This window comes from Acomys minous (genome assembly GCF_964271855.1).
Source record: "Acomys minous genome assembly, chromosome: 14".
Classification (NCBI taxonomy): Eukaryota; Metazoa; Chordata; class Mammalia; order Rodentia; family Muridae; genus Acomys; species Acomys minous.
The window spans coordinates 106973600-107000813 of record NC_140496.1 but is presented as its reverse complement, the minus strand read 5'-3'; the positions used below and the strand labels follow the sequence as shown (position 1 = coordinate 107000813).

The 27214-nt window shown below is 45.5% G+C and overlaps 1 protein-coding gene across 4 annotated transcripts in view; it reads left to right on the top strand.

Annotated features, from left to right (window-relative positions):
• ST6GALNAC3 (ST6 N-acetylgalactosaminide alpha-2,6-sialyltransferase 3) overlaps positions 1–19822 on the top strand; it is a 498355-nt gene extending 478533 nt beyond the window's left edge. For all 4 annotated transcript variants that reach the window (XM_084756393.1, XM_084756396.1, XM_084756394.1 and 1 more), the window contains 2 exons: positions 16518–16625; positions 17636–19822. In XM_084756393.1, coding sequence (XP_084612519.1) covers positions 16518–16625; positions 17636–17822 — 295 coding nt within the window. In that variant the 3' untranslated portion in view covers positions 17823–19822. The remainder of the gene's footprint in view (positions 1–16517; positions 16626–17635) is intronic.
• The last annotated feature ends 7392 nt before the right edge of the window (positions 19823–27214 follow it).

Below are 27214 nucleotides of genomic sequence, written 5' to 3'. Positions count from 1 at the left end.
CACGTATGGCTGTCCTGGTTGTGTAAGTCTTGCTGAGGAAATTATTCCTGTGAGACCAATAAAAAGCTGATGCCTGGGAAAGGCCAGAGGAAGGAAGGTGTGGTGATAGTTCGTGGGCTTCGGGGAAGAGAAAGATCTTGGGAAGGAGAAGCAGACAGGTACTGGAAGAAGGAAGGGAAGAGCCTACATGATGGGTTAGCTGGGTGGGAGGAAAGCAGTCCAGAATAAGCAAGTGTGTGTAGAATTATGTTTGGGAGGTAGCCCAGGTAGAAATGATATCAGCCATGCTCCAGGTGATAGGAGGCGACTCTAAAACCCGCCAGGTGTCTGTGTCTTATTGATTCCTATAGTTGGGTAGATAATAACGCCAAAATATTTATAAGGCTAATAATAAACATTATTAGGTTATATTCCTAAATTAAGAGTAACATTATGACAAGCAACACTGGATCAAGGAAAGCACAGGAGGGATTCCAGAGGTGCACAACTGTAGTGAGAATTTTGGCATCTCCATTTCCTTTAAAAAAAACACAGAAATGTAAGACAATGTTCTCATTTTAATCCCAGGTCTTGGAATATGAGGCTGCTTCTCAGCAGCTGACTATGATTTGCCTCATGCTCTAGCAGGGGCGTGATATTGCTAGCTAGCGGCAGATAGTTTCTGTGACTGTGTGACATTTGGATTCTGCAGACTTTTTAGATGTATATAGATGCAGGGGGCCCCCGAGAGGCAGGGAGGAGGGTTTTGGTTGTTGTTGGTTATGGTTTGTTAAGTAGTTGCTCACAAAGAAGAAACAAGAAGAAATTAGAGATCCTGACAATGAAGATCAAATTTGTCCCAAGGAACTCCCCTAATCAGCAGAGAGTAATCAGCTGATGACTTCACCTCATTTCTGACCCCTGACTTTATCCAGGGATCTTTTTCTTTTCCTCTCTATCCCTTTCTTTTATCTCTTATCTAGTGTTAGGGGGTTGAAAAGAGGGAATAACAGGGTGGAGAAGGGTAGAAGAAAGGAGAATCTATAAAGTAGCAAGTGCCAGGTACACCCAGACATGGAAGCTTTTGTTGAAATGAATCGCTGTTCCCCTCCTCCTCTGACCAGCCATTACGTGCCGGGATCCATCCCTCCTGGACATTTCTTATTCTGTGATGTAGCTGAAGTTAGTATGGAAGACGTGTGCTCTGGAGCATCCGAGACGCAGTGGACTTCGTCCTAGTATAGACTTAACTTTGAGCACCACGCGTTAGGCAGGGCTTTCCCCACCCGCAGTGGCTGAGCTTGTTATCTCTAACCCCTACCGCATCTGGCCAGAGATACTCATCACACATGGAACCCACTTCATCGGGAACACTGAAAAGACCTCCAGGGAAGATTTTTCTCCTCTAAACTCTGCCCCAACAGCCATCTCAAGAATAGATAAGGGGGTGGGACCTTTTAAAGAACCGAATCCCCTAAACTATTGTGGTGGCTTGCCTGGTTGTGTGTTTTGAGACAGAGTCCCGAGCTGCCCGGGCAGGCCTGGGTCCACTAGGCAGTGGAGTCTGGCTTTGAACTCCTCGTCCTCCTACCCCTACCTCTGGAATGCTGGGATTGTGGGCACGGAGCCTTGTGTCCAGGAGCTCAAGTAGCTTAATGAATGCAAATTCATTAATTTTGACTAAAATCAGGCAGGCTCCTGGGTCCCTGAGTTAGAACCCTGGACCATAGCACATGCTTTATGATGCTAATGATACTTCATTATTTGGAAGGAAATTGTGACATTTAGTATGTGGCATGAGGGCCACAGAGCCTCTTCTTTAGGTCAAAGACAAATGATAAAAAAGATGAAACAAATGGGGCTATCGTTTAGCTTTTACTATTAAAAAATATTGCTTTTTTTACTATTAAAAAACTTACCTTGGGTGCTATTGGGCCATGTAACTAACTCAGGAAAACTACAACAGCTTAGTCTTTGGCTCAGAAGTAAACGGCTGTAATTTTAGTCTGTTTTAAGGATAGAAAGGGCAAATCTGCTTTGTCTTTTTATGTTTCTTTCTACATTGGCTGATCACTTTGAGTCTAGCAGAGGCCAGCTTAAGGATTAGTTTAGTAGTATTAAAACATTAAGAATGAGACTTCTCTCCCCAACCCCTATTTCTGGGGTCAAATGCTCCATTATTCCATTAAACCTTTGTTTAAATTTCAGTTATTTAAAAGTTATTTTTTAAGGGTAGTTTTTCATCTTGAAAGGAAGCTAGAAGCATCATGCGAAGTGCAGGGTCACGCCTCCTCCCTCCTTATAACCAAAGGAGCAGCTCGGCCAACTTGAGTTCTGCTCTGACAGGAAGTGGGGAGAGGCCGAAACACTTCATGTCTCAAGACAAGGAAGCAGCAGCTGAGGATCTTTGATCTCGTTAGATATACTCTGACATGATTACAGTCTTCTGCTTTTTACAAGTCATATGGAAAAACATATTGATGAGCTCTGTCTGAGAGGAGAGCTAGAAGAGAAAGTCGGTCCCTCTATTAATTACCGCATTAGGGTAGCGGGGAGCAGAGCCTGTGCCTGAGGAAGGAGGTGATTAGCATGCAGAAAGCACTGCAGCCTCTGTCAATTCAGGAAGGGCATGGTTTGAAGATAAGTTGAAGGGTAAGTTAGAGAAAAGCAATGTCTTTAAGTCCAGGCATAAAAGTGGGATCAGATCAAAGCGTGAGTGCCAATAAGCTGTGGATTTGTTGGGAGAAAAGCCCCTGTCAGCGCTGGAGTGCTGGATGCACCCCTTGGTATTGGAAAAGACCTTGGGGGTCAAGCAGGCCAGCCTCAGTTTTTTATATACTTCTTCCAGTTGACACAAACCAAAGATGGGGATTAATTAAAAAGCTGTGAAGTCAAATGGCTGGGAGGAAGCCAGGCCCTGCCTAGGGAGAAGGGTGGCTTTGGGAACCTCACCTGTAGTTGAGGACTTACAAGGCAGTTTTGTTTAATTTTGTTTAACATAACCAAGGCTGAAATTATGAAGCCTTTAGAAAGAAGTCACAAATACAACTCTGCAACGCCAACTGTCACGAGTTGCCCAGTTTGAAATGCTTTTCTCATTACCAGGACCAGACACCTGACAAGAAGCAGCTGGAGGTGAGGGCTACTGACAGGCGCGAGCTAGCAGTTTGAAGGGATGTAGTCCATGACCGAGAAGACATGGGCGGCCATGGAAGGAGCTTGAGACTTCTGGCTTATGTCTCAGGGTACCAGAAAGCAGAGACGTGAGAGGAAGGGAAGCTAGGCCAGGAACCACAAGAGCTCCATACTGTACATCTAAGCCCCATCTCACAAAAGCTCTACAGCCATACAGAACAGCTCCAAGCAGCTGGGAACCAACTGAGTATGCAGGGGACTTTTGACATCCAAACCAGACTTTGAAACCACCCAAGCCAATCCTCATTATTAAATTACTGTGTTAGCATGCACTAGCGTGCATCATGGTACATGTGAAGAAGTCACAGAATGACTTACTTTCTTGAGCCAGTTCTCGTCTTCTACTTGATGAATGGAGTTTGGCCCCCAGAATATATATTCTGCACAAGGGGCATGCACCTTTCCCCCTCTGACCTATCTTACTGATTGGCTCCGAGGTCATGTTGTGTCATCACTTGTCCCAGAATCCTCCCTATGTGGGAGAAACAATTAAAAGTGATAAAGATCTGTATTTCCAGGCCCTGAGGGTGTTTCGGATGGTGCCTATCCTTAAAGTGGCAGTACTATCTGTTCTTATTTTTATCAGGACAAAAAACCCTTAGTATATTAAGTGCTTCTGTATGAACCGCTTCTCTGATGAACGGCTCAGGTAGGGAGCCTGCACGTGTGTGCCAGGGGAGCCTAGCCGGAGACGCTTGGAGATCTGAGGCAGTTGCTCATGATTTGTAACATAGTTTATAACAGAGATGAATGCCACAAGGTGCATCCATCATCACACAGTTTTAATTATTTTTATTCTTAGTCATATGTTGTTTACATTTGTTCTCAATTCTGAATTAATGAGGAATTTAATGAGGAAGAAAAAACATAATTCTGCCAATTTTCTTCTGGATATTTTCTCAAGATCCATAAATTTCATTCCTCTGGGGGGAAAAGAGCAATACTAAACATTAAGATATCACTAATAATTCAAGAGAGAATGTAAGGAAGGAAAATAAATCAGTGCTCCTTGTACATCCAGCTCCTAGCCGGCAGTCGGTAATGGAAATGCCCCCCGCTGGCACTGAGGTCCACTTCAGACAGTGACAGATCTCTGACATGGATTCCCACCAGTCTTACACCTGGACATAGCCATACGACCTCCGGTCAGCCTCCTCCTCTTTCTGTTATTCACAGTTAACTCCTAAATCGGAGCTCAGCTCTTACTTCCTGTTGGAGGAGGAAATACCATCCACATTTCTCCCACTAGTGTTTCCTGCTACAGCATCTGGAGAGGGTGTCCTGTTTGTCACTCTTCACAGCTGTCTCCATGATGTGAACCTGAGTTGAGGTCGGAGGAACTTGCTGTTTCCAGAGACAGTGCAGGACCCAGGTATACCAGATACCCCAAGCATACAGATACCCCACACATACCAGATGCCCCATGCATACAAGGTACCTCACGCTTACCAGATACTCCACGCATACCAGATGCCCCATGCATACAGGGTACCCCACACTTACCAGATGCCCCATGCATACAGTGTACCCCACACTTACCAGATACCCCATGCATACCAGATGCCCCATGCATACAATGTACCCCACGCTTACCAGATACCCCACGCATACCAGATGCCCCATGCATACAATGTACCCCACACTTACCAGATACCCCATGCTTACCAGATACCCCACGCATACCAGAAGCCCCATGCATACCAGATACCCTCACATACCAGGTACCCCATGCATACCAGATACCCCATGCATACCAGATACCCTCACATACCAGATACCCACACATACCAGATATCCACACATACCAGATGCCCCACGCATACCAGAAACCCCATGCATACCAGATACCCACACATACCGGATACCACACATACCACATACCTCAGGCATACCAGATATCCCACACACACCACATACCTCACGCATACCAGGTACCCCACGCTTTTCCTTTGAAAGGATGAGAGAAGGCCAAATTGGGACATAACAGACTAGAAACAGCTGAGGACGCTTCAGGAGGAAACATGCATACGAGTAGTAAAGAGTGAAAAGGCAGGGGCTGACTTGTAAAGGTGTGTCTAAACAGCAAACAAACAAACAAACAAATGGCTCCAAATGACAGCAAGGAAAGCATGCTGGTGAGTTCCCTTGTGAGAGGTGGCCTGAAAGGACACCCTTTGTCCTTGGCTGTTTGAACTGCTCTAGGTCAGATACCACAGAATCTACACAGCAATCCTGTTGTCTTCTGGTGGTGGCTGTCTTTTGACTGTGTCCTCTTGTGGTGGAAGGGCAAAGAGCTCTGATGTCTCTTTTTACAAGGAGAGTGCTGCCGTCAGGAGGTACGAGCTGTCTTTATAACTTCACTTGTACTTTCTTCATCAAGCATCAAACACCACACACTGGGGATAAAGGTCGGGGCTGCAGCTTGTCCTTTGCTCCAGTTCACAGTGAGTGCTGAGGAAGCTGCTAACCACATATCCCTGCCATTTCTGGGGTTCTGATGTTCATTTAAGAGTGAGGTTGTCACGGAGACGGACAACCCAAATACAGGAATTAATTTTTTGAGGAGTTTTCTGGGCGACCAGTGAGGCCACTTTGGGTGGGAAAGGCTTCCACCTATCCAGAGACGGAATCTATGAAAGCCAACAGATGCTCATACCCAAGAACCATGCGTTTTATCTCTGTAAAGTCCACTTCCCAGATCCCCAGAGGTGTACTTCCTCAGGTACCAGTTCCTTCTGGGGCTCTTCCTTTCCTTTCAGGGTCATGTGCACAAGTGGTACAGCTAGACACACTGTCTTTGACAAGACTGGCTAACAGAGGGACGTGACACCTGGACCAGTTCTGGATGCCCCCATGTGGTGGCCTGGCTGAGCATAGTGGCAGCTTGACTTCTGATAGCAGCAGGAGCAAAGGTCGCTGTCTGGAAAGAGCCACTTCCCACTTGCCTCCTGTTAGGCGTCTTCTTTTTCTGCCTATTTGTTTCTCCCTGAGTAGAGTTTGGGCATTCGAGCTGTTTTGGGTTGAGGCACTGTGACCAAGATCTAGAGAGGCCTCACTGATTTTAGGGCCACCTTCTGGGTGGCTAAGTCTGCTGCCCTGTTTCTTTGGGCCGCCTAGGCCTCCCCTTTGTGATGTCCTTTGCAGTAGACAGCAGGTGCCTATTTTAGCAGCTAAATGGCCACTAGCAGGGCTAAGATCTATTCCTTGTTTTTAATTTCCTTTCTGGCCAAGGTGAGGTGCTTCCTCTCTCTAAAAGAGAGCCCCACGGACATGGCCATGGCAGATGCATACCAACTGTCTGTGCACGTGGTGACAGCTTTGCCCTTCTCTCAGCAAAGCACCTAGACTAACACCAAGCCTTTGTGTTGGCATTTGTTGGCTGAGAGTCCAAGGTGTCAACTGCGGCCCCGGCATACCTGTTTCATAACGAACAGAACTTCCCCTGTCGACAAATAATACCTCTTTCCCTTTTTGCAGTAGGATATCTATTAGGTCAAGTCTGACAGAGTGGACCATATCAGCCGTGTTCAGGCAATCATGGAGGCATTTGGCTGGGTTAGTGTCTGGCAAGAGGCTAGGTTGGTGGATGGCTGTAGTTTTATAGGATACTGGGTTGGTCTAGAAGTCCTGATGAGTTACTTGGGTGTTAGACATCCATCATCCAGGGTACCACTCAGGAGGCCTCTGCAGAGTATGAGGCAGTTAGGAACAGTTCTTGTTCCAAAATCAGTTTGTCAGCTTCTTTTATTAGCATGGCTATAGTGGCAACTGCACACAAGCAAGATGGCCAACCAGCAGAAACAGGATCAAGTCTTTTGGATAGTTAAACCTCTGTCTTCTTGTAGGGTCCCAGTGTCTGGAAAAGGCCCCTTGTGTGAGACTCTGGGCTTCACTCCCATATAAAGAGAAGGTCTTAGAGACAACCAGGAGGGCTGTGAGAAGTTCTTCAAGGCCTCCAAGGCTCTGTTCGGAGTCTGTCCTTTTTAGCAGCTGGGTGCTGCTGGTACTAGTAAACAATGCTTTAGATGACAACTCGGAATTTCCCAGCCACCTCCAAGAGTCCCATACCTGTTTCTTTCTCATAGACATGGAGGAAATCATCATATTGCTGAGATTGGTTCTGTGAGAGCTTTCGTTAATCTCCTTGGTACGTGACACAGTGTACAGAGTTGGGCCTTCTAGGCTAAGACCTGATATTCTAAGGCCTGAAGTGCTTCTAAGTGGGTAGCCTTCTTATACTCCTCTAAAAAGCTATGATGAGGTCATCACATACTGTAACAGGGTGCTTTCTGGATATTTATGTGAAGTCAGGAAGTCAGTACTCAAGACTTTATCAAAGCGTGTGGGAGAATTTGTGAGCCCTTGTGGTAACCCAGTCCAGGTCAGTTAACTATTAAATCCTCCTTTGGGCTATGTTTATTCATAGGCAAAAATGGGGTGGCTTATAGGTGTCAGTGGAGGGCATTTGCTCAATTTGTAATTGATGAGGGAGGGCCCAGCCCATTTTGGGTGGAGCCATGCAAGGGCTGAGCAAGCTATGAGGAGCAAGCCAGTAAGCATCACTCCTCCGTGTCCTCTGGCTCAGCTGATGGCTCAGGGATCCTGCCTTGTTTGAGTTCTTCTCCTGACTTCCTTTAATAATGAAAAGCATTATGGAAGTATGAGCCAAGTAAACCCTTTCCACTCCAACTTGCTTTTTGATCATTGTGTTTTGTCACAGCAACAGAAACCCTAAGACACGAGGTTAGTCCACCAAAGGACTTCCTTGGACCCTGGGGCTGTGGAGTAGGCATTTGATGGATTAGGTCTTTGCTCTTGTCTCAGCAGGAGTTGGGCCTGCATGCTGTGCTCTAAGGTCAGAATGGTGCCTCTAACGTGGTGTCAGTTGTTCTAAGGTCTTAGGGCCTGTTACAAATGGAATACCAAAAGCCAGCATTCCAAGGGAAAGAACATTAAAGCCTGAGTACAACAAAATAAACTTTTAATTTCTGAGATGAATGAACAGAGTAATTTTTGTGAGTGGTATCTTCTGTTTACACAGCAGTCATAAATCATACCTTAGAGCTGGACCATTTTACTTTTAAATGTATATTTAGAAAATAACATGGCATTCCTTAGTATGCTTCACGTGTACAGTGTTACAGCAGTCACTGCTACTCAGTGACTGGATCTATGGTTGGAAAACATTCATCTGTCTTCACGGTCCACCTGTGTGCTGATGACCATGATGAGAACCATACAACGAGATAGGGGTGGGGCATACACCTTTTGAGATTTACTCTGCTTTCTTCATTTACTTATGGTCTATCCATCATCTATTTCCATCCTTGGATTTTTCTTTATTCCATTCTTCACTTAAGAATTACCATCCAAGAGATGTTTTTTGTAAGTTTTGCATCCAGTTGCAAAGGATTCAAGCCAAAGCTAAGAACTCTACTGCTGATTTGAAGGAAAAGCTTCTCACTTAAGAATGTGCTGGGCCTGTGCCATTGATGGAGGGCACAAATGTTCTTTGCATTTCCATGGATCCGGACTATAGAACCACATACAAGACCTTACAGGTTTCAGGTAGCTGGGATCTTCTTCATACTTGGAGAATGATGGCTTCACGGTATTAGGTTGGATCCCAAGGTACCATTGTTAGAACTCTTCTTTCCTTCCAGAGTTCTTTGTTGCTGGTTTCATTACCCATGATCTTTCCAAAGGCACGGAGGGAAGAATACTTTTAGTAATCTGTATCCTGTCAGTTATTCCTTCTTTCTAGGAAGGCATGTGGAAAGTTCCTGTTATTTATTCTGTCAGTATATTGATGAGAGAATTGAGGTTCAATAATGTTAAAATAAGACATTAAATATTGATTGTTTAAAAATTTTTCCCCTTTCCTCTTGAGTATAGCAGATAGCCAATAGCATTTTCTCCAATAAACCTCCATTATAGGGAGGGCCTTGAGTTTTTTCAGGTTTAATAAACTAGAGGAGAGATGCTTTATATGTTTGAAATGTTATCTTTGAGTGACCCTGGCTTGGCTTTCATTGGTTCATGGAAAAACAGGAAGTAGAAATGAGACCATGTCGTCAGCCAAGTGTCGCTCAGGAACCACCTCATGACCGGCAGCCGCTCTACAGAGTTGGCCAACTTCTCTCGCTTTGTCAACACTGCCTCCTTTCTATTCCTTCCTACACATCCCCCTCTGTAGGCCAAGGTGCTCTCTTCAGCTCTAGTCTGACTGAATATGGTAATTCCTAGGATTACATCCAAAGCTCAGACAGTAATTCAGCATCAGTCAAACACGGATGGCTTCAGAGAATCCTGAAAGGAGAGGAGAACAAAGTAGGAAGCTTGGCTGGGACCTGAAAGGTGGCAGAGGGACAGAAATCAGGCAGAATAGGAACCCTTTCTCTTTTCTATTTTGGGGGGCTGGTGGTGGTGGTGGTGGAGGTGTTTTTGTTTCTTTAAGGAACAGTTTCTCTATGTAATCTTGGCTGTCCTAGATCTCTCTTTGTACACCAGGCTGACCTTGAACTCACAGAGATCCACCTGTCTCTGCATGCCAAGGACTGGGGTTAAAGGCGTGCGCCACCACTGCCTAGCACCAAATGGGAACTTTTATCACAGAGAATCCAACTCTTTAGAATCAGAGATTATCCTAAGCCAGAACTGGGTGTGCCTGTGTGTGTGTGTGTGTGTGTGTGTGTGTGTGTGTGTGTGTGTGTGTGTGTAGGAACCTACTGTTTTTTTTTTAAGAGAGCCCATGACAATGAGATGTGAACAAACACAGGGCTGCCTAGCTATGGCCACACAAAGAACTCTGTCACCCGTAATGCCAGCAGCACCAAGATTGACCTAGAGGAAGTTATTCAGTGACGTAAGTCACTGAAGCAGTGGTGCTGGATGACCAGAAAACTAGGTCCAAATAAACAAAACAGTCAGAATTGCCCAATTTTCTTTTGAAGAGTCACCATGTTGGAGTTCTCAGACCCTCCCTGGACTTACTCAGAAGAGAATGGAAGACAGGGCATCGCAGCATGTCTCCAGAAGAGAAAGGACAAATCTGAGGAGCAGACAAGGACAGATGCTATGGCCAAAATTATTATTGATGGTGAAAATAAGTAAATCATAGTTGGACAGACGACATGGCCCTTAGTAATACAGGGACCATGGAAGGGTAAATTGGCTCATATACTTATTAATAAACCAGAGATGAGATGTTTCCAGCCTTTGAGCATGTGCTAGGTCACTGCAATGACAGTATCATGTTTCTCAGAGATGACTGAGTCCACTTAGTGGCTTCTGGGTTGTAAGTATCTTGATCACCGAGGGGAGGAGGGATGCAGAATCTGGCCAGTGGAAACGAGTGAGAGTGACTGACGGCTTCCTGGTGACAGTCCCACCTTCCTCCCCTCCTGCATGGGTCATGATTCCGCAGCATTAATTTAAGCTCCCCAATCGCAGTGAATCAGGCCTTAAATTCCCTTATCCCTGTGGGAAACTTGATGATTTATTTGTAGATGGGGATAATTGTTTTTATCGACCCCAAATATGGGAGTTGTATACGCTGCTATGGCTGAAGGCCACTCAGCATGCAAGAGCGACAAGTTGTAACATCCTATGTGTCCCAGAAGAGATTTACGAATTTCTAAGGCAATTGATGCCTAATCTAGTTATCTGCGAGCATATGAATAAGTATAAATAAGTATAAATAAGTCCATGTACACCAGTTACTGCCTTCTTTGTTGTTGTCATTATTGAACCTCAAAAGGTCTGTTCAGGTTGGATTTACACTCAATTCTTACACATGCAGCAGCTTGGAGACCAGCAAGTGGCCCCTGTACCAATTACGAGATCCAGCCGCACAGAACCCAGTTCCTCCTCAAAGTGGGGTTGCAACCCCCTTGGGGGGGTCACATATTAATGTCCTGCTTATATTACAATTCATAACAGTAGCAAGTAGCAACAAAATGATTTTATGGTTGGGGGCCACTGCAACATGTTAGAGAGTTGTAGCATTAGGAAGGCTGAGAACCACTGCTGTTGTTTTGGAAGACTTCCTGGGTTTAGCTACCACCTGTATTTTTCCATGTTGAACATCTTAGAGAAACGCTTACTCAGAGTATTTGAGAAGCCCCCTGAGATCCCTAGAGTGTACTATAGGTAGGAAACTTCATGACATTTCAAGTCTCAAAATACCAGAGATGTTGAGGGAAAATAATGTCACTGTCTAATTAAGCCCTGTTTTTAGGACAGGGCACCAGGGCAGTGGGACTCTCCCCCAAGTAAATCAAACATAACACGTAATGTTGGGGAAAGCTTTGGGGCTAATTAGTGCAAACTGTCTACCCAGAAACAAATCGGGTCAGGCCTAAAAGGAGCTAAGTGTCATAAATAGTTTTTCTTCTCTCTTTATTTGGTAGAGTGGGAGGATCTTAGGCTAACTGCCAAATTTTGAAACTCGTGACCCTTTTTTCCTGGATAACAAAGAAGATGGATAGATAGATGATAGAAATCTGGGATGGCTGCATCCTGCTCCACCTTGGAGGGGTCCACTAGGAATGCTTATTGTCAAAGTCACAGACAAGCCTGGGCTGGACCAGAGAAGGCAGAGCAGCATACTTGCAGAGTCAAGTTCCCGATATTGCACAAGGGACCCCCCCTTTATCCTGAGCTAGGCTATCATCTGGGTTCCCCATTTATCCTGAGCTGTGATGGGAGGAAACCATCAAAAGAATGACAGTATGCTTCAATGCATATTTATTCTTTTGGGAATTAAAGTTTGCTCTCAATGCCCTGATCCCACGGCATTCCTCCTTTTGCTCATGTCTGTGAGCAGCTTTGGTTCTACAGACACACAGAGCAGCTCTCCTGAAAGCCTTAGTCAGCATAGCTAGTACCTCCACAACGTAAAACCTTCCTGTTTACTTCCCTCTTTTCCCATGTCCATCCTGCCAGGGAGCCTAATTAATCATGTGACTCATGTGCTTATTAAAGGCATCATCAACATACACGTAAACATGGTGTTACGGAATTGCTTGGTTTTAAAATTTGGAGAGTCCTTTGTTGTCATTAATTTAGAAGTATGCCTAATAAATATTTATTATTAGCCCTATAATTATTTTTACGGTGGTATTTTCTAACCCGCTAGCAATCAATGAAGGCTCAGACACCTGATGAATTTTTGAATGAGCCTTTACCTGGGGCAAGGCAGATATTACGTCCTAAGCTACCCTCCAATAACTCCCAGTCTCCATCTATTCCATCTGCTTCTAATAATTTCTATATGAGCAACCTCCTATCCATAATCCCAAAATACGTGCTAATGTTCTGCATCTCTTTCCATGTGGAACTTCAGAGTCCCTTCTCTGGACCACATGGCTCTATTCCTATCCCGTGGGGATTCTCCTCCTCCTACCTCCTCTGTCCCATCTCCTCTTTTTCCCCGAGATTCTCTCTGCCCAAAGCCCTCAGAACCTTCACTCCACTCCTTGCTCCTGCCTTGCCAGGTGTATTTATTCAGCCAATCAGGGAGGCAAGGTTCAGGGCAGTAACAAAACTGTGGGAAAGGGGGGCAGCAATTAGCATCAGAATACATCAGACCAGTCTCCAACAGTTCTTAGATAGGACTTAGTTCAGTCTTCTCACCTAGAAGCAAGAGCACTGACGCTCTCAGGCTGTCTGCAGCTTCGCACTTCAGTCAGTGGCCAGGCTGGATTGTGAAAGCAGATATTTTTATAGGCACCTGCACTCCACTGTGCTCTGACTGTAACACAAAGCCAATTAGTGTGTCCTGTTACACAGGGACCAACTGTGTTACCACGAGTATCCCACCCACAATCAGATCGTACCAGCTTCTAACACAGTCAGTACCGAAAATAAAGCAAATGCTGTGTTCAATTCTGACAAATAAAAGCATTCAAACAAACATAGCCCATTCTGAGAAACGCTGTGGTTTTACTGATCTCTACTTGTGCCCAGTTGAGCTCCTAATGAAGATATGTGGGAAGGATATAAAATGGGTAAAACTTTGGAAGACTCGAGAAGAAAAGCAAGCATCTAGTTCAATAAGAGCAATACCCACGCAACGTCATCTACATGACAGAATGTGCACAAAGTATACCTTGGAGACTTTGTGTTAAATCACGCGCCAAGGAGGCACTCGCCCTGCCTTCCTGGTGCTCCCCGAGACCCTGGAGTACAGAACCCCTTCTGCCTATGCCATGTTGAAAGGAAGGTTGTTCTCTGTGTGACTCCTTCCCACTCACGGAACACATGTTCGACACTTTTCTGCCACTGCTACTTGCATCCCATAGAAAACTACAGACAAGCCAGTGGGGTCCAGTGTCTGAAATACATGGCCCACAGTGCTCTCAGATTCATGACCTCCCAGCAGTTGATCCAAATATCGTTTCCCACTATGTGGAGGGAATTGCATCCCTAGGATACATTAACAGATTGCTTGCTTGCCATTGTCTTCTAAATAATGTAGCATTCCAACCCTTTACACAGTGATTGCATTGGTTAGAATTAATCTAGAGGTGACATGAAACCTTTGGGAGTGTGTTCAGGTCCTATTCAAATGCTGGCCTATTATACAAGGGCTTGAGCACCTGAAGATTTGGCTTGGCGTGGGTGTCCTGGTTTCAATTTCCCACAGACTACATTCACCATTTGGAAAGCACACACCAGCAGATGTGGAGAGATGGATTCCTAAGCAAAAGCAGCTCAGGCTCAGAGACAAGAGAGCACAGAGGACACAGACGGGCCTCAGTGGCCTCTCCTGGAGAATCACGTAACAGTTTAGAAAATAATCTTTACAAAAAAAAATCAGCTCTCACCTCCCCCTGTGAGTTCATATAATTCCTGAAATGCTGATGTGTTCTAGGTTGATAATAGTCAGGGAGGGAGGGAGGAATGGAGGGAGGGAGACAAACAAGGGTCCTAATTCAGACCCAAGGATGGCAGCATGTTAAGAACAGACATCCCCAGTATTAGGGTTCTGAACATCAACAGGCCCTGGGCTCTGGCTGGGGCTGCACCCAGAGTGCTGGTGAGCATGTGAGCTTTAGTCAGGAGAAGCCCTGGCTGAGCTCCCGCCAATCCTGAGTCTAGAGGGAAGTGCCCTTGCACAGCTGCCAGATAACTTGGGGCAATCCACTTGCCTCTGCAGGAAGAGATGTCAGAAGAGAGACGACTGAGCGTTTTGAATGAATTAGGTCAGCTTGGCTGAGGACAGATGCAGAGATTCAGCCTGGACCATTTGCCTTTGGCACACCCCTGCAGTCAGCACTGTCTCTAATGAAATCATCCCCAGACGCACAGCCTCCCCCAAACAAGCCAAGCTTTGCACAGTGCACATCCATGTTTGGGCTATACCTCTGCTGTGAGATCTTCCTAAAGCATCCCCTGCCGTGGCCTCAATGCCTTGTTCTCTTTCAGCACACTGACTGCCCAGCCCCAGACTCCTGTTACTCTCATCACAGAGGCAATCCCTGAAGAACTTTATGGAGCAACTGGACGTAAATCTTTAATCTTTTAGTCGGCATAAAGACAGAGACAATGGTCATAACTTCTGTATTTACGGCATCTATAACAGTGATGGGCACATTATAGATGACCAGTAAAATGTGTCCAAGAGGCTGGAAGCAGGTTTTAGGAAGCAGCTTATCTCCTGATGCCTGCAAAGCCGTGTAGGAGAACATCTGGACGCTTTCATGGACCAGTTTACCTACACTGTATCTACTTTCCATGTCCAGCCAGGCTGGGCTGGAAACCAGCACAAGAGGGCTTGCCTAGCAAGGTCCTGGGTTCAATCCCCAGCACATCCAAAGGCACATCCATAATCTGAAGGGGTAAAAGTACGAGCGGCTAAGCCTGACTATGGCCGGGGTTTAAGACCCAAGACACATATGGGAAGAAGAAAACTGACAACTGCATTTGTCCTTCCATCCTCCTCTTGTGCACAATGCACACACCCACACACCCACACACCCACACATCGACAGATGCACACGATCACAAACCCTTACATCCATATATCCATTCTCACACATCCACATTCCACACATCCACACACCCACACATCCACATTCCCATGCACACACAACCCACACATCCACATACCCATATGTACACAAACCCACAACCACACACCCCTACACACACATCCACACACCCACACATCCACACCCACACAAACCCACACCCACACTTCCACACACCCATGCACACACAAACCCACACCCACACATCCACACACCTATACATACACAAACCTACACCTACACATCCACAGACCCATACATCCACACACCCACACATTAACACCCACACAAACCCACACCCACACATCCACATACCTACATATCCACACATCCACACACTCATCCACACACGCATATACCCACATACCCATACACCCACACATACACACACACTCACATATGCACATACCTACAAACCCACACACCAACACAACCACAAAGCCACGCACACACATACCCACATCGACACACAACCACATACCCATATGCCCACACATACACACACATACACACATACACAATCACATACATGTACATCCACATACCCCCAATGCTCTCCACATACACATACCCACATATCCACACAACCACAAACCTGTACATCCACACACCCCAACCGCCCCCCACAACCACAGACCCACACACCTACATACACATACACACAAAGAATCACACACCCACACAATCACATACACCCCCACATATCCCTAGTACTCATACCCATATGTCCACATATCTGTATGCCCACGAATTCACATATACACATATGCACACATCCATACCCCCCAATCACATACCCACAAATTCACATATGCACACATCTGCATACACAGCCGTATATACATACCCGCACAAAACACAGGCTTACAGTATGTGTGATAGATGCTAAGGACCTTAGAGGAAGTGGGGTGTGCAGGTAAGCAAGACTGCGTTATCATTCAGTGCTCATCAGAGCTCTGAGCAATGTTCAGAAAACCTGTCTTCTGATATACACCTCTAATTTGGGTCTTACAGAAAGCCAGATAAATTATTTTCACCTGAAGGGAGCAGGATTATTTGACTTCGGATATTTGCCATATGGCTTCTCTCCCGCCCAGCACAGCTTTGAGGTTTAAGATGGTAAGAGCAGGAGTGTGCCTATAAATTATTCAGAGATAATTCACAGTGAGTGTGTATCCTTGACGTCCTGTCAGGTTTCTCAGTGCGCCCCCTGATAACGGATGCTGTGGTTCTGATCAAGCATGGCTTGTCTCTAACTGCACTTTCTTGCCCCTCTGTGTTTTGTTTTGTCTGTTTCTGTTCCTCCAGAGTCCAGTCTGGTGCCTATCTCAGCACCGGGTGGTTTACCTTCCTCCTGGCCATGGACGCCTGCCACAGCATCCACGTCTACGGGATGATCAATGACACCTACTGCACGTAAGATCACAGGAAATTATTTTTATGTAGCTCCAATTCTCATATCTTGTCAAAATATCACAATTCATTTTAATGCCATAAATCTTAGAAATAGATCATATGACAATTACTTCCGGGTGTTCGTTGCCAACATGACATGTTCCTGTCAGTGTGTCATGTTCTCACTTTTGAAAGTGACAGAAAGAAAACAATATTTACAACAGTCTGATGTCACATGCCAGAAGGAAAGATTCCCCCTTCATCAGTCGCATATCCAGGACTTGGGGCCTAGAAATCTAGAGCAAGTTTAGCGGTGATTTAAATTTGCAAAATCAAGGCTGCATTGTCTTTCTGAGGGCTTGGTGGACAGCTGTTAACCAAAAGCTCTACTTGCTCACAAAAAAGAGAGTGCCCGGACACCTCACAGAAACATTTGGCTCAGCAAGAGTTCCTGCGAATATTATTTCACTACTGTGTGACTCATCTGCCAGGGTCTTGTTTTACACATGTGTGTTTATGCACAGTATATGGTGGCTGGCAGGTCACCTTCTAACCAGGGGGCCGTGCTAGTCAGCGGTGGACTAAAGTTCCTCTACCAATATGATTCAGACAGCACTAATCGTACTGTTAGCATTCCACGATGGGTCACAGCTGTCGTGGGTACGCAGTTGCCCTGTAGCCATCAAGGCTAAGACAGCGCAGGTGAACCACAAACGCCACTGCAGAACTCAGTTTCCTCGCCTGTTCCTCACAAGCACTGGGCTTTGTAAGGTTGGTTCTGTCTTATGGCATCTTCCGCTTTGAGAGTGAGCCGTGTGTTTGAATGTAATTGGTGTGCTATGTAAATTGTATTTGATCTATTAGGGCACTAAGAACTGGTCCTTCTCCCTAAAAGCTTTCATGTGTAACGGCTTTTAACTGAGCTCATCGATGAGGGTTTGAAGTCAATGTATCTACTGGGCACGTAATGGATTCTTGTAAATGCCTGTCTCTTCCTTGGCTCAATCTTCCTTCCCTTTTCCCTTTTCCAGGACAGGAGGGTATAGGAAAGTCCCCTATCATTACTATGAAAATGGAAAGGATGAATGCAACGAGTATTTTCTCCACGAACGGGCCCCCTACGGGGGACACAGATTTATCACCGAGAAGAAAGTGTTTGCCAAGTGGGCCGAGAAGCACAGAATAATATTTACACACCCAAACTGGACAGTGTCCTGATGCTGTGCCTCCTGATCTGACACTACAGCTGCGGTGACGGGGTGGGGTGGGGGGGCTGATGATGGTAACCGTGTGGGCAAGGGCAAGCAAGCGTAATGCGCATGCTCCATTCTCTGGTGGGGGGCGGTGACTGCCAGTCATCTGAATGTGGCATTCCGTGGTGGGAGGGTCGTGTTCATTACGTTCTGTCCGGTGGTTCAGCCCTACACATTGCACTTTATAACTTACCTAGGATTGAAATGAAGACAGTGACATGGCAGCTGGGACTCAAGAAAACGTGAGGATTACCTTCCGAGGTGGCTGCTCACAATTCTTTAACAGAGGCTTCCAGAAACCACGGCTTTGGCCTTGTCAGGCAAAGCTACTGAGCACTCGGGCAGCTCCTCAGCTTGGAAAATGGTTGACTACCAAACACTGTCCCAAGTAATTCTATCAGGGTATAGAGATCTCGCCACAGTTACTCGTTAGCCTGAGAGAGGAGAGGTGTATGTTTCTGAGACGCCATCTTCTTTCAGCTAAAGCCTCAGGCCACCTACCTAACTGTAGCAATGGAGGCATTATGTAATTCCTGCATACCAGAATTACCAGACTATCTCAGAGACCTAACTCAAAATATATTGAGTAGAAAATATTGACTGTTTTTTTGTAAACAAAAATTCACTGTTCAAAACAGTATAACTAAACATATTATTATAATTGCCTCCATCAGTGTTTAGTTATTTCTGGTTCAGTACTAAGTATGAAGATGTTGGGTCTGCTTCAGCACTGTAATAACACATACTGTGAAAGCGTTTCTGAGACATAACCAAAGGCTTCCTCACTCTCCTTCAGCACCTCGTACCACAAAATCGCATGATGTTTAAAATCATGAGATAGGGAAAGCAAAACATATTTTTGCATCAATTTGTATCCTACCATATTCATAATATATATATTTTTAAATTCAAATTTCTATTTTATAAGCCCAAGGTGTGTCTCTCCGTATACATTATCAATGTCAAGTGCCAAATGTTAGACATGGAAGGTTCTTTATAGCATTGAATCCAGCCCGCCCACACTTTGGCCCTTCATGGGTCTTACTGTCCCTTAGCGCATCAGATGTTCGGCTGTCTCAGTGAGATGGTGATGAGAGTCATTCCCACAGTGCTTTGTCATTTCGAGTCACTTCACATGTGCCACCTCGCCGGACTACCCTGCGCATTCTGCCACCTGTATCACGTTAGCTGTGCTCATGTGTCCCTGGCTGCTCTCCTTCATATGTCTAGAAAGGGCATTTGTGTGAACTAGAAAACGATTGAGTTATTTGCCAAACACAGCGTAGCATATCAAGATTACGCAAAAATGACCACAAGGGCGCTGTGTCGTAGGTCGGCACCCCACTAGGCTTAGGTTTTTAAGATTTGCGTTTGTTTTGTTTCTGTTTCTGCCTGCAGCTCTGTTAAGGCAATGGAGGTTGAGCACTCCAGGATGGTGAGGGTTCTGGGACTGTGGACAGGAAAGGAAGCAGAGAAGTAGTGTCCCCGCCCCCGCCCCCGCCCCCGCCCCCGCCCCCGCCCCCGCCCCCGCCCCGCCCCCGCCCCCGCCCCCGCCCAGGCCTGAGCCAGCTTCTTTCCCTGTAGACTCAGTGATCCTTACATATTAAGGTTGATTTTTCTGAGGCAGTACTAAGCATCCATTCAAAAGCCCAAACCAGGATGCTGTTGATGGTTTAGAGCTTTCTCCTTCACCTGTAAGACCCCGACAGGCCTTTTCTAGGACTGAGGACCATGCTAAGTCATGAAGACGTGCATATCTCCTGCCCTCATCTGCCATGTCGCTATCCCATGTGCACACCACACCCATAAACGCTGTCCAGCCCCACCTTCACCACTGGAGAGAGAATGATTATTCTTTCCTTGTTTTCTTAGGTGATTTTTTAGTTCTGTGAATGTTAGTTTTTTTTAGAGCTGATAGTGGATCGAAACGCCCACTTAGAGGAAAATAAATAATATCAACGTTAAGCTTCTGATGTGAGTGTTGTTTTCTCTCTGTTGTTGTTTTACATGAAATGAACCTTGGTTAATCAGAGTGCTTCTGGGAAGGCGGCGTAGCCTGATTTATGTGACTGCCCAGTCAGTGGAGGGTCACGCTAGTTCAGTGCTTCTGGTGAGAGACTCAAACACTTACTCTCCTGCCTCCCTGCAGCTTTCTCTCATGCGGACGTTCTGCACACTATGTGTGGACTAGGCAGACTGCAGCCACAGTCCTGTAGGAATGAGAGAGTGGAAAATGGCCCTCGCCTCCTTCCCAGCTCCCATCTTCTCCCACTTTTCCTCCTCCCTCTTTCATTCTTGTTGTTTTGCCTTTTTTCTTTTCTTTCTTTCTTTTTCTTTCTTTTTCAAAGTAATAAAAAGAAAGCATCTGTGGAGATACAACTAAATTCGTTTGGCGTCAGGGCTCTGAGGATTTGCTTCCTCTGTAGAGATAATTTTCTCTACTTCCATTTCCGGTTCCTTCTTTCCAGCCTCAGTTCTGGTAGAGTTACAAAGTGAGGGTGGGACTGAAAGGAGAGGAGGTAGGGAGGGGGCTGTTACCCAGCTATAAAGTGATTAAATAAATTAATTTAAAAAAATTAATGTAAGGTCTAATTTCTCCCCTGTGAGGAAGAAACGCTCTGTCTTGAACTTGCTCTCCTTGGGCTGCCACTTTGTCTCACAGCATTTGTCATGCGAAATCCAGTCAATCTCACAGGTTCAAGTGCACTGAAGAGTTTTATCCAAACACTAGGAAAGCTTAATGACCTCACTCTACACTGCTGCAGAGCTATATATATATATTAATTACCATTTGTGAAAAGACAAAGTGTATTGGTATCATGTAAGGATAAGTGGACTATATGGATAATAACCACAGACTTCTGCAGTCAGCACCAATGTATGCAGCTCAAAACCATGGCGAACCAGCGAGTGTGGCTGGAGGGATGAGTCGGCAGGGAAGAGCACGTGTGCGCTCCAGAAGACCCAACAATCCCCACAACCCACACTAGGCAGTCACAACTGCCTCCAATTTCAGTTTCAGGTGATCCATGACTTCTTCTGGTCTTTGTAAGCACACACACACACACACACACACACACACATACACACACACACACACACACACACACACATATAAACATACATAAAAATAACAAAAGCCATGTCTTTAAAAGCATATCAATGAATGGCTTCTGATGCCATGATCCTGCCCCTAGACCAAGCACCACCCAGCGCTCACCAGAGAAGCTTCCTCTTGCAGTCGATGGCACCTAACACAGAGACCCACAGCAGGACAGTGTTCAGAGTCAGAATCTAGACTACTCAGTCCTAATAGATATTATCCAAGTCATGGAATATCATTTCTAATTTTTCATAATCCTTTAAGAACCCAAAGGAAAAGTTAAAGGATTTTAAATCTTTTTGAAGTTAGTCCATCTATAAGTCACATTGATGTGATAGAAAGATGATTTTGTGTTGGTTAGCAGACCTATCAAAAAGAGACCAACGAGTAACTTGAAGGCATGTTTGTATATGTGGACATGGAGTCCATTAGTGCATGTCAAATATGAACATGTATATGTATACATAGATACCTCTAACTGTGAGAAGACATACGTATGATTCTATATTCTTTATCAATGTGTGACTCGCAGAAAACTACTTTCAATGCCACCTGGAATTTGCTGGGTTTCATTCTGAATCCCGATAAGAAAAAACAAAAAACAAAAACAAAGAAAACCACCCACATGAAATGCAATGATTGCTGGGCGTATATAAAATCGTACAGGATGGCTGGCCAGAAGAATAAAGCCTAAGAAGATGCGAAATCTAGAGCCGAGGATACAATCAGATGTGCAGCTGTCACCAATCAGACAAGTAAGTGTAGCAGTCAGTGTGATCAGACTCGGCCACCTGAAGCTCAGTGACAGTCACGCTGAACACAGTGCTCCTCCCGTGAGCATATGGCAGGGGGCTACACTCGCTTTGGTATAACACTTGGGGCTGTTATGGGAAAGGAGATTTCTCTTTGAAGTTTTGGTATAAACAAGCTGACTGGGGAGCAACAGTGCAACAGTGTGACCTGGAATCCTGCTGGCCTCCGCAGGAGGATATGGCCCTCAGAAAGACTCTCTCATGGCCTTGTTGGAATCAGTTTAGTTTTCAGAAGCAAGAAGATGTAAACAGATGGTTTACACTCCCTTGGACACCGGCATTGAATAGGCCATGTCAATGAAAGCCTGGAGCACAGTGCCCGGGGTAGCTGGCGGGCCTTGAGATGGTATGGATTCCAACCCAAGGCAAGGAGGGGGCGTGTCCTTAACTGCACCTAACTGTTGAGCACTCAACATTTATGTTCTTGCTATGACATCCCATGCCTGTGCGAGAGCCAGCGGTCAGCTTCGCCAGAGCCTGGTGTATAGTCATGAGAGCACCCAGAAAAGCGGCCAGTCCAACCCCTGTGGCCTGCCATCCAGAATCAGACTGAGGCAAGTGACTCAGCTCAACCTTGACTGTAAAACAGGCGGATGACAGCCCTGACGCCCCAGTCTTGCCACCTGCCTCTCTCTCTCTCTAATGCACTTTTATTGCTTTCCCTAAAACACTGAATAACAACTGGTGGGAAATACCTATGTGACATAGTTAGAGAAGGCACTTTGGAAACACAGGCCCCACTGGCATGAGCTCCAGTATGGACCAGAGGCGTCCCTGCACTGGCTGCCCAGTCGTCCGCACCGGCTGCCCAGTTATCATCTTGTACAACTCGGGCAGGGCCTGAGTCCTGCTCTGTCTGCTCTACCCATTCTCCACTTGTGTTATTGTGAGGTGTTGATAATGTGTGTAGAGGACACAAAGGAAAGAACACATGTCCTCTTGTTACTGAGGATGGCTGTGCCTCGGTATCTGTTCTGCCTGGCGACAGAGGCTGCTCCCAAGCCTGGAAGACCCCGCTCTGGGCTCAGACTCGGAGCAGAATAGTCCTTTCCTCCAAACAGTCCGGCTGTGGGGGTGAACTCAGGTTTGAGGCAATGTATATAAATGTACATAAACTCCCAGCGGACCACAGGATCCAATCAATATGCACAGTTGGAGAGTCCGCTGACCTGTACTGCTACAAGTGGTGAATTTTGAAACTCTATGTATCAGGCTCTTCAAACGGTTCCCGTGGCTCAGAAAATAGTGTGCTGTTTTGTTGCTTGCCAGAAGACCATTGCATGTAAATTGCAAAGGCATTGAAACAGAGCTGTCCTTGGGCTTGTAACAAAACAGAAAACCTCATTTCATTGTTTTTAAGTCCCTTACTTTTTTCTTTTCTCCTTTCCCTTCCTTTTCAGAACAGGTACAAGATTGTTTTTGAGGTAGCAAAGCACCTCTTCCTCTACAAATAGGTCTCTTCTCATTTGTGTTAGAGATTGCAGCGAGGCAGAAGCTCATCGCCACAAAAGTGGGGAACATGTGAAGAATAAATAACCAACTGCCACATCCTTGCATTTGCTGGCACACTGAGCAGCTTCTTCTGAGAAACTTCAGACAGATGGAAACCTGGGCATTGATAGACTCTTGCTCCCCAGCCTGCTGCAAAGTGCTCACTTCCCCGTGTTTCACATTGGTGCCACTGGCATGCTTATGCTTCGCTTGTGTTTCTGTGAGGGTCACACAATCTTTGCTGTAGATGCTTATTTACTTCTGAAACCTGTAATCGTTACTGATCCACAGCTGACACCGTGCTGGTCAGAGGCTTTGTTCTCTGCTCTCACGTTCTCTTACTTACCAAAAGCCTAAAATGAAGCTTACAGGTCAGCAAAGGGTGAAGAACAGGGTTTAGTTTGTTTTTCACAACAGGAAAAGTGAGGAAGGGCTTATTAAGAAGGGTCATTTTTGTGACTAAGACAAACAAGGATCGAGGTATTCAATGTGCTCTGCTTTGAAGGCAGAAAGAGATCCAGGGCGTGACTGTCCACACAACAAGAGAAGGCTTTGCCAGCCTGTGGAATTTATGTAGTTCACTTGAATTGCATTTGTTATTTTTTTTTCCTACTGCGGTGTGTAAGTATCCAACAAAATGCGGCCTTAGGAGGAAGGACGCTCTGGCTCACAGAGGAATACTGTCTCTCCTGGCCTCAAAGGTACAAGAGCAGCTTGGCCCATGGCTGTGAAGGGGAAGCGGAGAAGAGACTCTCAGGCGCACCTGGCTTTCCCGCTCTGAGTCAGCAGCCCATGGGTGGTGCGAGCCACTCTCAGGTTGGGCCTCTCCTCCTAAGACCACCTCCCTGGCCACAGCCTTGCCATCAGGCTGAGGTGTCACTCATTACTGCCTGGGGGTTTTTGGTTTTGTTTGTTTGTTTGTTTTACATCAATCCTGTTGGCAGTCAGAGCTGACAACTGCGCTACCTGATGCTGACCTGAGACTTAACTTCTGCCCTCCTCACTCCTACCTGTCCTTCCCGGTCTTCCCTGTTGCCCTTTAGTTTCTCTTCAAACGTGCCACTGAGTGTCATGTTTAGATCGTTTCCCATTTTATAAAGCCAGGTTACTATACTTGGTTAACTCCATTAGAAACCCACATTTGGATGACATCTCAAAGCGAGAGTCTACTTTGGGAATCAATAACAATAAGTTATGAACACCAGCTGTATGAAAGGACTGAGGATTTGAGCCAGTGCCCCTAATATTCTGATATACACATCATGTTAGTGTCATTTTACATGGCGAGTTGGAGCAGGGAGAAGTAAAATGGTTTACCTACATTCAGACAAGAGCAATAAAGTGAGGTCTCAACAAAAGCAATTCTGCACAAATTATGCACTCAGCCATGGCAGTCCAAAGGATGTGACATTCCAACATTCCAACATTCCAGTGGCCTACCAGAATAACTTGGTTTCTGTCTAAATTACGAATTCCATATCCATGGTGCTTTACAACTGTCCTGTGGATAAGTCCTCCAAGTCCTTGGAGTCCTTTCTGTCGGGCCCATTAACGCAGAAAGAGCAAGAGAGATCTGCATCAGAAGGCTCTGTGGGGAAGGCTGATGGCCTCACTCCACCCCAGCGGCCAGCGTCAGCCAGGGACTACTCACAAGCTGGACAAGGGAGTCTCTTTGTAGACAATATGAATCTTTGTAAAACATTTGGAACTTTTGAGAAAAAAAATTTTCTCTGCTTAGAAAGAAAATAAAGCTAAAGGGGCAGGGGGAGTCTTCATTGAGCTTTAAGCCAAGAAGAGAGGATACGGCTTTATTGGAGGAAGCCAAGGGAACAGTAGTTGAGATAGAAAAGCTGAGGCAACTCTGGTGGACCAGCAATACAAGTGGTGTTGCTGCTGAGGCCTTAGTGATGTGGGTGCTTGCATCCTGTGTCTGACCAAGCCCTCTCCATCCCTACTGCTCTATAGCATGCCAGGAAAAGAACACCTTGTTTGCTTTTTGGATCTACGCAGTAAGTACTGTGAGTTTATTTTTTAACTGAAAAAAACAAAAACAAGAACAAAAACGTAACATTTGGTTCTCAAATCTTGAAAATATCTCCCACACTGTCTTTACTTTTCTTATCATATGAACTTGTCTGAGAGGAGTGATGATCTGTCGTAGCCTGGCCATCTTCACAACACAAAATCTGTTTTACACTTTATTTTTTCCTTCTCCTTTAAATCTTTATTTCCTTTCTCAATAAATTTTTACCAATTACCATATTTTCTTGAATGTGTCTGGACATGCTTTCCCCTTAACTAGAATCTTGCACGCCAGTGTTCTTTCTCACCTAATAAGGCAGCCAGTCATCTTGGGGGCGGGGGTTGGGGGAGGGCTGGGTGCCATTAGTGTTAACATATAAATAATCGTAGTTTCCTCAGGAGAAATTAGCTGAAAGTCTAAAGGCAAAATAATCACAGAAAGGAAGTTTTTAGACATTTGCCTTTTTTCAGAGCAGAGTGGAATTCTTTGGTTGGGAACCTGTAGTGCCTGGTGTTGCCCAGCATGAGTGGGGGATTTTTAAAAGGGGTGTGGCCTCTACCATGTGTAGCCAGGATGCAGGCATGCTATGGCACTTCCCAAGAGCAAACCACTCAGTTTAACCAGGATGAGGACATGGCTCTCCTATGCCCACAGCTGTGATCCTTGACTGTACCAGCATCTGATGTACACAAGCAGCACCTTCCACCAGGCACTGTGTATTCATCCACCTGTTTGTGAGAACCGTTTTCAGAAATGCCATTTGCCATGTGTAGGAAAACACTCAACAGTCTGTATATTCTTCTAAAACTTTTCACAGAATGCTTGCCTTTCCACTGGAACTATGACACCTATCAGAAAATTTGCATAGACTTGTTCTTCATCTTGACTGGCAGCTTTACATTAAATTGTAGCACTTCGGCCAAAACATCTTTTGTGGATACTGTGGTGGCTCTGCTCCCTCCTGAGGAGAGGAGGAAATGTCACACTCAACGACAGAGCAAAGGGCTTTAATGTTGGAAAAGGATTTAATGCTTTACAAATCAATCTGTAATCATACAGGCCTATGAATGGCTGCTGAGTACGGAAGAAAAAGATAAAAACATTCAAAAGTGCAACTTGAATTCAGTGACACTGAGTGATGATGGAGAGTAACAAAAACAAAGCCGTGGTACTGAGGCTCAAAAGAGACAACCTGGTAATGTCAATGCTCACCCGAAGTACCCGAAGACTGTAGGATATTGTAATAAGAGACACCATTGGAAAGGCCACTGCTGCTGTGGGGTCCACAGAAAGAGAATATAAGAGCAAGCAGCAGGGAGAACCGTGACAGGTGAGGGGATCTGTCCACCAAAGTCAAACTACTACTGGATATATATTTTTTCAGTTTTTAAGTAATATATTTTCACTGTTGGACACAAGGTATAAGACATAAAATATGATGGCCACTATGACAGTGTCCTCTGTGTGTGTGTGTGTGTGTGTGTGTGTGTGTGTATGTGTGCATGTGCATGTGTGTGTGTCTGTGTGTGTGTCTGTGTGTGTGTGAGTGTGTGTGTGTGTCTGTGTGTGAGTGTGTGTGTGTATGTGAGTGTGTGTGTGTCTGTGTGTGTGTGAGTGTGTGTCTGTGTGTGAGTGTGTGTCTGTGTGTGTGTGTGTGTGTGTGTGTGTGTGTGTGTGTGTAGGGGCAGTAGTATATAATTTGTTTTATCTTATTTGCCACAAATTGTAAATGTTTCTCCTGATGCCACTAAATAACCAAATGTTCCCCCACGACATCCTCGACATCATCTGTCCTCGGCCATCTCTATTTAACCACTTCTCCCTCCTCAATTTTCTCTATGTGGTAAACAGAGCTGCTTGCGAATGTTTGAACATTTGAGCATCCTTTGATTGCCTGCTTTCCGAAACCTTACAAACTTCATATACGC